The 16,442-nt window shown below is 35.9% G+C and overlaps 1 protein-coding gene across 2 annotated transcripts in view; it reads left to right on the plus strand.

Annotated features, from left to right (window-relative positions):
- Window positions 1–15,851, plus strand: part of LOC127429904 (ADP-ribosylation factor-like protein 15) — a 224,428-nt gene extending 208,577 nt beyond the window's left edge. For both annotated transcript variants that reach the window (XM_051679265.1, XM_051679271.1), the window contains exon 5: window positions 13,803–15,851. In XM_051679265.1, coding sequence (XP_051535225.1) covers window positions 13,803–13,955 — 153 coding nt within the window. In that variant the 3' untranslated portion in view covers window positions 13,956–15,851. The remainder of the gene's footprint in view (window positions 1–13,802) is intronic.
- The last annotated feature ends 591 nt before the right edge of the window (window positions 15,852–16,442 follow it).

Here is a 16,442-nt window from a genome sequence, read left to right on the forward strand (position 1 = left end):
AATACAATTTCATTTCTATGCAATACTGTCACAGTCTATCTCCTTCATGTTCTTCAAGGACTCTTATTTTGAAGTTTTCCTCCGGACTACGTCTCCCATATTTCACTGCCCTCATCACTTCCATCTGTTCCTTATTATCCTCACCTGTCTTCCATTCCCTCATTTAGCTCCTTTGTATAAATATCCTCTAATTTTGCCCATTCCTTTGTCAGTCCTTGAAGTGTTACTTTGTGTTGTTAGTTTGTGATGTATAGCTTTATAGTTTGTTCTTCTCCAGTGTTTCTTCCACTCCGTGTTTGTTCTACTCCAGAGATTGTAATTGAAGGATTGAAAAAATCTACTCCTGTGTCTCCTCTCTTCCTCTTCCACTCCACATACTCAATGTTACAAATATGCCATTTGTATGTTTATTTATAGGATTGTATGATATCGTAATAAAATCCCATCTATTTAACAAGTGTAAGAGTAATTGATGAGAATGCACATGACACTTCACTTGAAATGTTCATAAATCACAAAGAAAATACAATATTATGTACACATTAAGCTATCGTACCACTGATGTGTAGCCTACTTAAACTAAATATGAATTTCAAACTGCTATTACCATGGCGGTAATGGCAAAGTTAGCTGCACACGTGAGAGACGTGAAGTTGCACGCTACAGAACTTGCGCTCCCTTGTGTTTCACGTGACAAGATGAAACCTGTTCAGCATACAGGTGCGTATCAGCCTGCTTAGTGGAAAGAACTGCCACTTTAAATATTTTGCAATATTTCATCAGTTAAAAACAATGTTTAAAACATTAAATTACAACATAATTTGGGCATAAATTGTTAGTAGGCTTATGATGTTATTAGTTATGATATCCAGTTTTAAAATAATGGAATAAAAACATTTTTTCACAAGTTGTGTCAATAAAGGGTGTTCTATGTATTAGCTGTTCTCAAATTCTCCTTTTTGTCACAATGACTGCATGATGCACAGTTCAAATCAGATTAATACCTGCCTTTTATTCATATTAATATGCTCTGATTCTGAAAATAAATCACTTTGCGGGTGCAATTTGATTCATTTGCATCTAGACCGCCCTTTATAATGCGCATTTAGAGGCATTCCTCTAAATTGCATATTGATTTCGGGATAATGCAAAAATTGCCAAGACGTGCTATTTTGCGCATCTGAAAGACATAATCTTTAAAAGACTAGCCTACGTTAGTAGATCAGCTCAGACCATTTTTTTTTTGTTTTTGTTTTTTTTTTTTGCGTGCAATCAAGTTTGCACATGTTTTTAAACACGCAAACCTTTAGTAAATCGGGGTCTATGTGTTTAAACATGATTTTAATGTGATAAAATCGCTTACTAACCTTTTCTGTGTAAAGCACGATGTAATATCAATAAACCCTAAAACCCTAAAATGAATGTAACAATTATGATTTAAACAAATTTACAGTTCAATTTATACACAAGTTTTAACAGAAGAATTAAAGTACGCTCTTTTATAAAATTATATGCTTCAAATTTCTTCCTTTAAACCCTCCAAAAATTTGCCCCATTCACTTCCACTGTAAGTGTCTCATTATATCCTTGATTTTTGCATTTTTTAAAGACAAGGACGGACGAGTCGAAATTAGTTTTTGTAGTCAAGTCAAGTCAACCTTTATTTATAGAGCACATTTAAAAACAACAGAAGTTGACCCAAGGTGCTTTACAGATCAAACAAACAAATAAATAAATAATGACAGAGTGATATAAAAAAAGACTGATTTAAAGTTAATATAAAACATAATAAAATAAATAAAACATTTAAATACAGCATCATGTATTTATCCATTTCAAACTATTCAATGATCTATTCAAAAGCTACAGAATAAAAATAAATTTTTAAAGAAGATTTAAAAATAGCTAGTGATGAAGCTGCCTCACATGGAAAGGGAGACTATTCCATAGATTAGGACCTATACCAGAAAAGGCATGGTCACCCTTAGATCTATAGCGGCAACGAGGAACCCTCAATAAAAGTTGATCAGAAGACCCGAGCACTCTGGTGGGGGAGTAAGGGAGGAGAAGGCCACTGATATATTGGGGCGCAAGACCAGATATAATGCCTTGTAGACATAAATCAGAATTTTAAAATCGACCCTGAATTTCACAGGAAGCCAGTGTAGAGATGCTAAAACCGGAGAAATGTGATCCCTCTTTCTTGACCCTGTTAAAAGCCTAAGTAGTAGTTATCAACATTGTTCCAACACAGGCCTTAACAATTTCTTTTGTATTACATGGTAATTTTCCTCTTTGTGTCTGGCAAATTTAGCATAATGGTAGAGCTGAATTTGCATCTCTGCACCACTAACATCACCAAACAGAATTGCAAAAATAATGACTGTTTTCAAAATGATTCCAGAAATCTCATCTTCCATTGGTTGTAAAAACAGATAATATCACCCTAAACTCACACCATTGGTTGGGCCGATGTTACTGTGTCTGGCTGGATGGGCTGCTTAAACAAATTGATCACCACAGAGCCAAAGTGTTACACTTTTAGGTGAAATCAATATACAAATTGCTTACTTACAGTTGTCTCTGAATATTAAGCTCATTATTAAGGAAATTAGAAAGAATTTAAACAGAGAAATGACATGCATCGGCTTTATAAGGCAGCCACATGAAGGCAACATATTTTAGATCCATATATTCTTGCCAGTTTTCAAAAACTGTAGTTAGTTATTTGTTTGTTTTATTTAACAAAGGTCTTAAGTCCACAATGTCTCAACTCATTTAAACACAAGCTTAATGAACATTGTAATTGAACATGAAAGCCAGTTGATTTTTTAAGTTTTCATTTTTCAAATGAGTAAGGCGTGATATTTAACAGATATTCATTTTTCTCTGGCAGTTATGTGGCCCCAGCCATTTTATTCAAATCTGCAGTACTGTGCAGTGCTATCCAAACACAGCTCAACATATGAACCCATTTATGTTCATTTAACTCTGACTGGTGCTATGAAATGGTCTAGTGGCTGTTTGCTTGGGTAAGTAACCAGAGAGTTTTGCAGTCTCCAAAACCACATTGAATTTATCCATCGCACCCAAGAGAATGACTTGTAACCTAAATTGCCTTGGTAAAGCCCCAACCTCAAGAATTATTATGAAAAGACATTCATATTTGCAGCTGACTGTTAATCACATAAATGAGTGTAAGAATGTAGTTCACATTCATGTGCACTCCAGAGCAGAATAGGATGCACTGCAACTCCCCCGGCTAGGTAGCAACATGGGGAATTATTGTTCGGCTTCTGGCCACAGGCCAATTTGTGCAGCTCAGCTGCTCTATTCAGTTCATGCCATGTCTGGCCAACCTTAGACAGCCATCACTCTCCCCTCACATGACCACAGATTTTGTCATCTCATTGTACAGATGAGTCAAAAAGTTCTACATAGCTTATAAACAGTTAATAAATGTGTATGTCGTTCTGCACACACCATACTATATAATCGTACATTTCTCATACGTTTCCATTTTTTGGTGTTTTCCATTAAAGGTAAATTGTGTGCATCACCAAATGGAACTGCAAAAATAATGGTTTGAATCTTCTCCCATCTAAAGCCCCTTTCACACAGAGATCCTAGTATTAATCCCAGGAAAAGTAGTTCTATCAGGAAGACTCGCAGACTTGAGTGAAATTTAAGATGACATTTATTTGATGAATATAATACAGAAATGTGATGTCTCTCTTTGGCGTAAGCCCCATCTGGCGGTCCGAAGAAGTTGTACTCGGAACCGTCATATCCTGCCGGAGATGGCAGGGGCGAGGAGCCTACCTCCATGCAGGACAGGACTCAACTGGTGGTGGGGGGGAGGTGGTGGAGGTTGCAATCGTAAAGACCAAAGTGACATCATGATTGACGTCTAATGTAAAGCGTCTTGAGTTTACTGAAAACCACGCCTTTTCTCTCAAGAAGCCTAATCTTTAATCCTCTTGTAAACAAATAAATTGCATACAGTTAAACTAAACTGACGGTTTGTCTGCACGGATTACGAGTAGCTCCCTGCTCCCTGTATGAGATTTGCATTTTAGCTAATTTTATTGATTTTATTCGTCAGTTAGGCCTACTTTTATAAATGGCTCATAAGATCATTTTTGTTTTGTGCGTTGTTAATTGTTTTTGTGTTATTGGCTGCTGTCTACCAACTGAAATGCCTCCCAAGGACAATAAAGATTGAAAGTGAAAGTGATAACTGGCAAAAAAAAAGAAAAAAAAAGAAAGAAAGAAAAGAAATTCACGGTATTATGGTGCATTGCAATATTATTAATATTAAATAATAGAAAAATCATTTTTAAAAAACTAATAATTTTCAATGATACTGCCCTGCAACAGTTAAGTTGTGCATTCGATTCAGTAATAGTGTTTGTAATTTAGATTCTAAATGGGCTTACCTTCCTTAAAATAAAGAAAACTAACTATACAGACAAGGTAAATCTATACTTCTTTTCATTCATCTATTCATTTGTCGTTTATTTGTTGGTGTTTTTTATTTTTTTTTATTTTGACTAGCACTGCCATTTACTTCTGTATGCCTTAAAGGTGCAATATGTAATATATTTACAACTTAAAGCATAAAATTATCATAATATATTATCAGAGATTTAGGAAACATTCTAAGTTGAAATACTGGCTTCTCCAAAACAATGCTATAGCCAGTATATTCTACTTTGAAATGTCCGTTCCGGGCCAGAAATTCTGTTTGTTTTTTGGCCTGTGTGATCCCACCCACTGTCCATTTCCCAATAGTATTTCGACACCCTGGATTGCCAGAAGTTAGCGGGCAAACACAGCGCACTGCAGCCATGGAGGCCAGCAATACATCTAGCTAACATTAACAGAGTTATAAAAAAATCCACATGAGCTGGTTTATAATTTGCAAACAATAAAAACATTGCAAACGTATACATTAGCTGATCAGCTTACAGTGTAAGCTTGCCATTGTCAGTTTGCTCGTTCCTGTTGCGTGTCCTAAACCTGGCAACCCGCGTGAGCTTTGAGGCTGGGGAGGAGGGGCTGGGGAGACTACTTTCTCCAATATTTTGAATTTTGACTGCAATACCCATTTTAATCGCTTGATGTCAGTGTAACATATTGCTCCTTTAAGCACTTTTTAAACTTTACAAATAAAACGTATTAGTAATATACACACTGAATGCTAATGGTTGCGCTGCGATTAAGCATTGAGAAGTATCGAGGCAAATGTCATCTTTTCGATCATGATTTCTACAAGCTGTAAAATTGAAGATAAAAGCTATTTTTGGAGAAAAACAGAAATGAATCATTTTGAATCTAATGTGTTGGAAAATAGCAATAAATAAATTTTCTGTATCGATATGTTCTTGCCCATTGTAGGGTTAAGAAAATAAATGTATGAACAAACAGTTGGCCTGTCATAAGGTTGCAAGCATGAATACAGCGTGTACTTTTTTCGCCATCTGCCTGGAAAAAAGGAAAGTGAAATGTTGAATGTGCCCTGCCTACGGTGACAGGTACGGGACACATTGTAACATGACCATATTGCAGTGTAAATCCCCCTATAACAACTGTATCTGATCTAATTAAAATAAATAGAAGATAAACTAAAATATTATGTCAATAAAAGTAATTTATTAACATTGTCATATAGCAGTCATTTTGATACTTGACACTGAATACACAACAAAGCCACAGCGCTCCCTCTCCAGGTTTGGAGTGTTCCCTGCATGAGATGGCACCTTTTTTTCCATCACAATTTACAAACTGGGCAACCATCATTATTATTTTTAAATACCCAATGTATTTCTATATCGCGGACTTCAACTGCACCATATATGAGGGGGAAATAAAATTCCAACTTTCGGTGTACTGCGCTCTGAATGAAAAATGAATTTATTTTATCACATCAGTTGATGAAGCTGTAAATGTAGCCAATTGTTTTTATTTAACTAATATTTACAATGTAAACGTTAATTTCTTTACTTGTATATTTAAAAGAAAGAAATCAGAAAAAAATCCTGAGTCAAGTCACACAATGCCGTGAACGAAAAATAAATGGCAACGGTTCATGATAGCTGTATGTTTTTTAAACCGTGGTACACCGTGAAACTGTTGAATCTCTATTCTGCACACAAACGTTCTCCTTCGCATGATAAATACGTCATCACTACGACACACACCCTTGACGGTACTGGCTCTGCTTTTGTTCACACAGACACGTCCCGGGATTGACCCCGGCAATGTTACTAGGGTCTGATCCTGGGATCAAATTTATGGGCATTCCGGCACCAGCTTGCATTCACACAGAAGGCTCCCCAGCATTGATCCCGCCGACATCCCTGGATCAGAGCCCAGTGTGAATGAGGTTTAACATTGGTTGAACAAACAGATAGCTCTGCCCCAAATTCACGCCGTAGGTTGAGCCATTCATGGTGTTTATATGCACTTAATAAATTGTATTTCAGTTGGACTAAAACAATAAGATGTCTTTTTAAATTGTCATGTAAATGCTGTAGTTCAAATGAAATTGAACCAGTCCAATTCTTCCGAAGTCGGACTAACAGACCAACAGTAGATAATGTGATTGTGGCTTGGGTTTATCCAGTATGTTTACATGTTAATCGGACAATAATTAGCCTCTGTGCTATGCACGTGCTCTGAAAGGCAGAGGTGATGCGCAACTAGGGCTGTCAGTCGATTACATTTTTTAAAAATTTTGAAAATGCTGAAATTTGAAACCATATATAGCTACTTATTTTCCTGTCAAAATGCATTTATTTCCATTTTAGGAAAGAAAACAAAAGAAAACAATACAATATGTATCAATATAATGCTTTATTAATATTTTCCAAACAAAGTCTCCCAAAATTTAAAGATAGAAATGCACTAAAATATCACCTGTTCAAAGACTAATTGGGAGTTTGACTTATTGACATTTTCATTCATTTCATATTTCTATATTCATAGTTTTACATTTAAATTATTAATCTCAACATTATTTATGTATTTGCAACTGCTGTGTAAATGCATTTATTCCTGCTCTGTGAAAATACATCTAATTGCCACTTCAGATGCAGCTTCTGTGCCACCTTTGCTGTGTAAAGATGGCTTTAGTCCCCATGGGTTTAGCATTCATTGCAATGGGCATTAAGTCTCTTAAACTCTCATCCTCCACAATATTAATCTAACGGTAGACTGTGACTATCCACTTTGTTAGAACAATCGTGAAGCTGCATTCATGATTCACGTCAGAGCGTCAACGGCAGCGTCCAGCACCGCTTTGAACTCCACGGGAAAGTGGAGTGATAGTTAAGACTTGCCATGATTCAGTGGTAATTAAAATGCACTGAAAATACTTGATTTCTATTATAAGTCCCATCTGGGCTTGTTTTTTTACATCAAATAATAGCATTAAGAGGTCTTTTCTCCATCATTTTATCACAGACAGGGAAGCGTTGGTGTGGTGTGTCCGTCACTGTAATGAATCCGGGCGGACCCATTAAAAAGGTTCCGCCCTCCCAACAAGTGTTTATGCTGGTTTATGCTCTATTAACAGTAAATGCGGTAATCCCAATTAAGAAAAATTTATGTGTTAAACGGCGTATTTGATGTCTTTTTCTTCAGATATTTGATTTCGATTGATGTATCGTTTTTCAAGTGATGCATTAGAATAAAAGTGTTTTGATATAATAACATAACAGGGTGTGAGTAATAGAGCGATAAATAATTTGTTGTAGCACCTCTAGTGTTCATTTCACCAGGAAACTGCAGCAAAACATAGATACTGGCACATAAAACTCAGTTTGCAAAAAAGTCGTTATAGTAACGTTCAATCTACTGGTCAGTGTGCTCAAATAAACAGAGGAATATTTTGATAGAGTCACAGACCCACAGTGTTTACACTTTTTGGGGAAATCAACCTACAAATGGCTTACTCTTACAGTTGTCTCTGAATATTAAGCATGGATAGAAGAAAGTATTTTAACATCAGAAAGAATTACATCACCTTTAAATAATTTATACTGATAACAGTGTTGTTTTTCTTTAAAAGAGTGACAAGTCCTTATCTGTGTTTCCCGACAAGAATGAAATAACATTTGTGAGGACAGATATTCCTCAAACCCTACTGACTTTTGCAGCCTTTCTCTTTAAACCATCAAATGTAATAGTGATCTCGGCAGGCCAAAAAGCAGCAGGACACACTCGCTCCCCTATGCAGTCATCAAACTAGTATTGCCTTTTCTAAAACTACCACCCTCAGACTCATGACAAATTAGCATTTTGACAGCAAAACGTGTTTATAATTTTATGGTTTTTCTTTCAAAACAAAATAGACAAAAATAACTACTCAATATTAATCTACTTCACTCGAAGTTTCTCAATAATAGAAAAAATTATAGGACCATTGTATAAAAGCAATATCACAGGCCTCTTGCCTACAGCCTAATACAGCTGTGCTGATATTCAGTAACAGTACTCTTGCGCGTGTGATATTGTTTAATTACAGTATATCATCATGGATAATTTTTTCATGTATTATGAAAATTGCAGTGGTGGCCTTCACTGCTGGTGGTCATCTCAGGTCAAGTCATGCTGTTGCCTGTCCTTTATTACATTTAAATGTACATTTATTCATTTAGTGGACGCTTTTATACAAAGCAACTTACAAAATAAGGAAGGATACAACATAAGCGATTCAAGGAGACAGTAACACGAAAAGTGCTGCATTACAAAGTTTCAATGGAATTAGAAAAGTACTAGACAAGATAGTGCAACAAGAATTGTTTATTATTATTATTATTATTATTATTATTATTTATTATTATTATTATTATTCATTTTTTTAATTTGAGTGTATGGAAAAGTATTAGATGCCATACTTTCAGTAAGTTCCACACCTCAAACCCTCAATGGACAAAGACACCCAAAAAGATCCATCAGGGTTGTCTGTGAGGTTACACCTTGACACATTACCAAGACACTAATATTTAATTACTATATCAGACTATATACTATATCACTATATTTATGTCACATGAATCACAGTCATTTTTTTTTTCATTTTTTTAAAACAAGACTTTTCCAAGACATAAGCTGCTCTCTCTGCTCAGTGAGGCCACTCATTGGTCCCAGTGACCTAAAGGCTAGACTGCATGAACCAGTGGGCAGCCCAGCAGCCGTCTGCCACTATTCTACAGGGCTTACCGTGTCCACACAGTCACGCAACTTCCAACAAACATGCAATCCTGTCTTAACCCTTATATTGTGTTACAGTCAAAACTGACTGATAAACTTTTTTTTTTTTTTAAACTGTAGTTTATTTCATTCAGTTGGAATACAATTTTATGGCTTTGTTCACACAGGGCATCTGAATTCTGAACACACAAAACCAAAAATAATTTTCATAACATTTTATTGGTTTTATTTTACTTTGTTACACCTGTGGTGTTCCCAGTCTATAGGAAATGAATGGATTAGACCACAAAATACAGACATATTAAGTGTTTAGGAGCATCCCAATCCTTTAGATGAGGACATATGTGGATGTGTGTTTGCACACACAAAGTCCTTGGACATATGCATGCACACACTCACACACACACACACACACACACACACACACACTAACATACACATACACACAAACACACACAACATCCTTTGGTGCATAGTCTTTCCATGTACATTCTTTGAGGAATATTTCAAGATCTACTCATCAAATTATGTTGTGTTTGTGCTCGTTTGAATCGGGATAGTTTGCTATAAGTTACCATATGTCATTGTCTAAGTAATATGTATGTTTCAGGAAGTAATAAGGAAAAACGTGACAAAAAGACACTTCTGTTCATTACATTTATGTGTGTCAGTAGAAATTTCATACACTAATACTCACTGCAGTTTGGCGTCTGAGTGTAACAAATCTGCTCATTGCATTTTACTAATTGAGACCTTTCCAACTATATATAACACATGGCTATCATCTTTTTTTTAATCTTTTTACCAACTCTGAATATAACTGTTGTATAACAAATGTGCAAATTATGAGAACAAAACAGTTCTTATTTGTCAGCAAATTTTTTAACAATGTTAGTCAGCTGGTCATTTTTGACCGGGAACACAAAATGTGCTAGCACAAACGAACAAATACATGGGTTAATGTTTCTTGTTTATGAGAAAGACAAAAATCTGCTTCCATTACACCCTGTTTAAGTGACCTTAATGGTGCGCCATAGAGGTTTTCAACGCAAGCAGTGCAAACCTTGTATTCTCCAGAAGGGGGCCTGCCTCAGACAGACGGACGGACTGGCAAAGCAGCAGGCAGGCTGTGTCAGTGGAGGCCTGGGGCAGCTCCTTTTACCAAGACGGATTTGTTTGGGTCGGTCAGGCCTCAGGGCTAACACCCGCTGCAGTGACTTAATCTGTCATTAAACTCCTGTTACACTATGATCGAGGCACAACTCAATGCCTCCTGAAGACTGCTAGAGGAAAGACGAGACACAATCTTCTGACTCAGTGAAGTTGGCCGACATGGAAACAGCAGACACTAATAAATCCCAGCATGGCATGCACTACACCGCACAAAAAATAAATAAAAATAAAAATAATTCCTTAATTCAGGATTCTTTATTTAGTATGATCAGGGCTCCCACAGTGACAGAAAACATCGAAATATCAGGGAATTTAGAAAATTGTAATTTCCAGGCCTGAAGTCATAAAAATTTATAAAATCTTACAGAAAAAGTAATGGAAATTTCTATAGTGAATCTACATTTTTCTGGTTGTGCTCAGGCTTGGAATTGCTCTTTGTGACTGTAATCTCTACAAATCATTTTAAAATAACTTTCAAATCTTTGTCCATTACTGAATAGAATTTCATTTAATAGAACCCTTTATGATTCAATAACAGTAGTTTGACTGAAAGACTAATTGTGTTGAATGATTTTGTTTGATTTCAGAAAATATTTCAGGTTATGATATGATTATCAGCGAGTGTCAATAATGGTTGCAGATTTTGAAATGATAGACATAGTTGCAACACATCCTCTGGTCCGACTTTATCTGGCCTGTGAACTGTAGTTCCTTGTCTCTGCTCTTATCTATAAACACTTTGCAGGTTATCTCATTTGGTTAGGGACATCCGATTCGGTATCTCTTTTGTTTTGAGGAAGGTAAATGATGGACGATGATGAATATCTCTGTGTGTAAATGTCTGTGTGAATGCCATGGTTTCAATCTCATATCCCATGTTATCCCATATCTAATAGGGTCAACTTCAAATGCTCAATGCTGAATCAACTGAAATGCTATTTTTTCCTACTTGTTGCCTGAGTTACTTTGTTCTCTGCATAAGAGTTCTCTGGATAAAGGCAGAGATTAACTAGTATGCAGCTCTGATGATAGAGTAAGAAAGTGTAGCTGAAACTGTAATATTGCTCACTTGCAAGACATTTTAGAGATACTGTTACCAGTGTTTTTCCAAATGTATAGTTTTCATCATTACTGATGCAAAATTGAAAAAACAAACAAAAACAAAACACTGCTATACCTTACAACTTTGTTGTGTCTTTTGAACAGAAGATTATTAAATTCCTCAAATTGAATTTAAATGTAAATTTAACAGATGGTTCTGATCTGCTCATTGTATAATGAAGTGCTGACATAAAAGTATACTCATGCACAGCGTGCAAAGCTTTGACATATGAACCTCTTAATCAGCTGTTACTAACAGTTTTGATTATGGCAAGTAGATATTAACTAAATCTGCATAGTTTCCTTGCTGCACATGGGCCTCATGTTACAGCTCCCAGACACTAACACATCTCTGCTGTTCTGTGAGGAAAGTTTGTATTAAATAATCTAATGAGTAGATACCAACCTTTTTACCTTTTAGAAGTAGATGAAAATGATATAGGTCATTTTTATTTAGAAAAAGGGAGACTGAGTTATTGTTGTGTTTTGGGGTGTTTACACTGAATATGTATTTGCACCAGTCTAACCCTGTTTTTTAGTTGCTTTTCTATGTAAACATTAGATATATAGACATCTTTTACTGTTCACTGCATCTCATTGCTTTTTCAGCATCTCGGAATAAGCGTTGTGTTTTTTATATGCTGTGTCAAGTCAAAAACTTTTCTTTAAAACTTTTGACTTTTAAAAACGATCTCTTAATACACCTGCGTTTAGTTCTGTTGGTTGCACTTCGTCTAGCTTTTTTTGCACAATAATGTGTTTGGACTGATCGACCCCTTACATTGTAAACCATGTTTTTGTGAGGTAATCTAAAAAATATGCTTTGTGTGGTAACATCTAAATTAACTGGTTTTATTCAATTCAAAAAATGTATTTAATGTGTCTTCATTTACATGACAAATTAGGTTACACCAACAAAATTCATTTTTATAGGTTAGATTAAGTAGAAATTGATCCTTGATGTAACAACTGTTACAGGTTACCACTTTTTCATTGTATAATATGGTATATACAACTTTTATATTTACTGTAGCTTTTTAATTTTTCAGTTATTTTTTTTTCAAATATGCATGTTTCAGATACTTCACAAAGCTTTTTTTAAGGCAGCAGATACTGTATATGCTGTTTATACTAAGTGTAAAAAGTAACAAAAAGTACTAAGTGCAAATAGTGTTAGATGCTATTTGCACCACTAATTAAATACAAATATAAAGAACAGTATCACCGCAGTGTGTTTATTGTGTTTATTTAGAATCCCACAGACACCCTACACCAACCCCTACCCTTAAACCTAACCCATACATTCCCTTACCAAAATTAACCTTGGATTACTACAGTAACCATAGTATCAAGGCAAGTTTATTTATATAGCACATTTCATACACAAAGGAAATTCTAAGTGCTTTACATAAAAATGATAAAGAAAATACAATATACAATATAAAATAAATGTTTAAACCAATTAAGAACAAGAAATAAGAATAAAAAGTAATAAAATAAATTTAAAAAAGTAAAAATTATTAACATGAATAAAATAGAAAACTAATACAGAAATAAAATGATGCAATGCAATCATTAAGTAGAGCACAGTGCTAAGTGAATTAATGCACTATATAAATATAAATGTATCACCATGGTATTTTGTAGTCATAGTAACCACAAAAAATAAACATGGTGACTATATTAACACCATATTACTGTTGTAATACTGTGGTTAATTGTATGAAAACTACAGCTTCTGCCAAAAAAACATGGTTACTACAATATTACTATAGTAAAACAATGTTTAATTTTACCCGGATCAAACCTTTCTCTTCCCAACCTTCACTGTGACCAATTCACTGTGAGGAAATCAACCTTTATATTCATTTTCATTTTCATATTATTATAACTAGCATTAATGGGAATATTAAGAGTGGAGACAGGAAACAGGATGGGAAAAAGTGGGTCAAAAGGCAGATTAGAACCCGGGTTATCCACACAAGAAAGCATATCCACACCATCATTACACATCATGGCACTGCAGCAACACAGGGGGTGCAGTTTGTCTTCTATTTCTGTTTCCAACAGACTATTGGAGTGCAAATAGCTGCCCTGTGTGGCAGATGCTATTTACACCTAGTGCAAATAGTAACTGTTTTTTTTTTTTTTAATGAAGCCTCCTGACTTCTCGCCAAAATAAAACCTGATATCTGCAAAATAATTTAATGGAGGCAGTTTTTGATAGACAAACCAAAATGTTGGTGCCATTTTTAGAGATCAGCCATAATTGAATGAGTTTTGTCGTCCCCCCCCCCCTCCCCCCCCAGATACAGAAGTACTTGGAATTGCAGCCCCTGGGACAAGGGAAGAGATGGGTTCTTGCAGGCAGCACAACAAACAACATGGAGGCAGTGAAGGAGAGCTTCAGTCAGCTCATAAGCCTTTTGGAAGAGAAGGAGGTGCAACCTAACAGGATATGATTCAATCAAACTTCAAAGTGGAAAGTGGGTTTGAAGTGTTGTTTGCTAGAAGGAATTTTCTGGACCTCTCCCTCGTAGATGTTTTATAACCCACCGGGGACATAGATGCAAACAACCACATGTTTTGATGAGTTGACTGGCATATTTGTTACCCTAAGGTCAAGGGCCACACATATGCTTATTTGGTAGCAGGTGAACCAAAGTTCTTTAAATATATCAGATATAACTTATATTTGTAATAGTAAAAAGCTATTTGTTGTTTATCAGTTAGTTGTCATGTGGTTAGTGTGTGGGATATGTGTATATTGTATGGGCCAGTCCATATTTCTAAAGATGGCTAAGAATCTGAGCATACATGATGAAATCACAGATTAAAGCATAATTTTGGAAAAACATTTGGAAAAATTAATATTAGACAATTTCTGAAATTCAGCCAATCTCCTAGCCCCCACCCCACCCACATGAATCTTTCTGTTGCTTTTGCATAGTCATATAATTAGAATGCTTTCCAAGACAAATTGTTTTGTTTTTATGATACTATGTTCCTTTTTGTCAGTTGACTATCTATAGATGTCTCAAATCATGTTGTTAATTTTGTTGTTTCAAAAGACGACACACCCATTTACTTGGCGCTGCGTGAGCTGTTTCAGGTTCGGACTGGAATATAAACTCTATCAATCAGTGTCCACAACAGCTGCATTTGACAAGTCCCTGTCCGCCAGGCTTAAGCCCTCCAACTGTCTGCAGAGACTCCTCCCCGTCTGCCAGCTCACTCCTCGCCCAGCCACTCTCCAATGCCTCACCCGCTGCTTCCTGGTGGTATTATACAAATTCCTCTACACATATTTAAATTCCTGACTGCACACCTCTCCGATGTATGTCTCACAGGTGTCTCCAGACTTAAATACTTTTATCAGAGTAGTTTAGGTCTCACATGCCATGTTTCATTATATTTATAGTGTTAACTATGTTTTATATTTTGCCCTCCAATTACCACTTGATTTCTTGTTTTTGAAAAACATCTATGTAGTACTGCCTTTGATTTGATTAAGCCCATTTATCAGTAAATTGTATAATTTTATCCTTGGTATAACCATCTACTGGGCAGGGAAGAGAATTTATAGTAAAAATGGACTGCAGTATTGATCTGTCTCTCACCCACACCTATCATATGGCTTCTGAAGATATGGATTTAACCACTGGAGTCATATGGATTACTTTTATGCTGACTTTATGTGATTTTTGGAGCTTCAAAATGTTGTCACCCATACACTTGCATTGTATGGACCTACAGAGCTGAAATATTCTTCTTAAAATATTTGTTTGTGTTCAGCAGAAGAAAGGAAGTCATTTACATTTGGGATGGCATGAGGGTGAATAAATGATTAGAGAATTTAAAATTCTGGGTGAACCAAAACCAATTTTACCACTTTTTACATATGCAGTATGGGTTTGAGATTATTACCGGCATGGAAATTTAAGTGTAAAATGTGTTGGTTATTTTCAAGCCAATAGCTTCTTAGTTCCACCTGCAGCAAAATCAAAGCTACACAGTAAAATAATCAAACTGTCCATCATATCATTGCTTCCCTATCTAATCTGTTTCGAACACAAATTTCATGCGCTCATGATCCTGATGTAAATAAAAAAAGGAAGTTAAACATTCTCCGACTAAGTTCCTGATGTACCCTGCCTTGACCAGGTTTAGTTTTTTTCTTCACCTTCTTTCAAACTGCCCACGTTGCTTTAATACAATGTCTGTCACGCAGGTTGCCCCTGCATTTCTTTGATCTGGTCTTCTTCTGTCTGTGGATGACGCTCCTCTCTAGTCTGCTGCTCTCTTGTCTAGCCACTCACAGAGAAAGCCCTTTGCCCCTTCGCTCTGCTTTCCTTTGGTCACGCTAATGGAGCCCACCCTCAATGCAGAAACAGTGCAGAAAACCAGTTCGGCCTGTTAGAATTGTGAGCTGAGCGTCTGACTCTACTCCAAAGAGGCCCACAAACTGATTCCATAGGCCCTAGGGCCACCAGCTTATGAGATGCTCCATTCCACTGTGTTATGTGGCATTTTCTGAATCTTAATAATGTAATTAGATACACGCATGTATTGCAACACACATATATCCAAGCTTTAGAAGGGATAGTTCACCCAGAAATGAAAGTTTTATCATCATTTACTCACCCTCATATTGTTCCAAACCCTTATTACTTTCTTTTCTTCTGTGGAACACAAAAGGAGATGTTATAGACGGACTGAAAAAAGATGCAACGAAAGTGAATAGTTCTGACTTACATCCTTGTTGTGTACGGAATATAGAAAGTCATACGGGTTTGGAAAAACATGGGTTTTAAAGGTGAGTAAATGATTTAAAAAAAATTTGGGAGAACTATCCATTTAAGAGGTGTTATGATGCGTTGATGGCATGGCACATTTTTGGCTTTATTTGAAGACTCTGAAAACCCTCCCACATAGGATATCTTTTATAA

The sequence above is a fragment of the Myxocyprinus asiaticus genome, chromosome 3 (genome assembly GCF_019703515.2).
Source record: "Myxocyprinus asiaticus isolate MX2 ecotype Aquarium Trade chromosome 3, UBuf_Myxa_2, whole genome shotgun sequence".
Classification (NCBI taxonomy): domain Eukaryota; kingdom Metazoa; phylum Chordata; class Actinopteri; order Cypriniformes; family Catostomidae; genus Myxocyprinus; species Myxocyprinus asiaticus.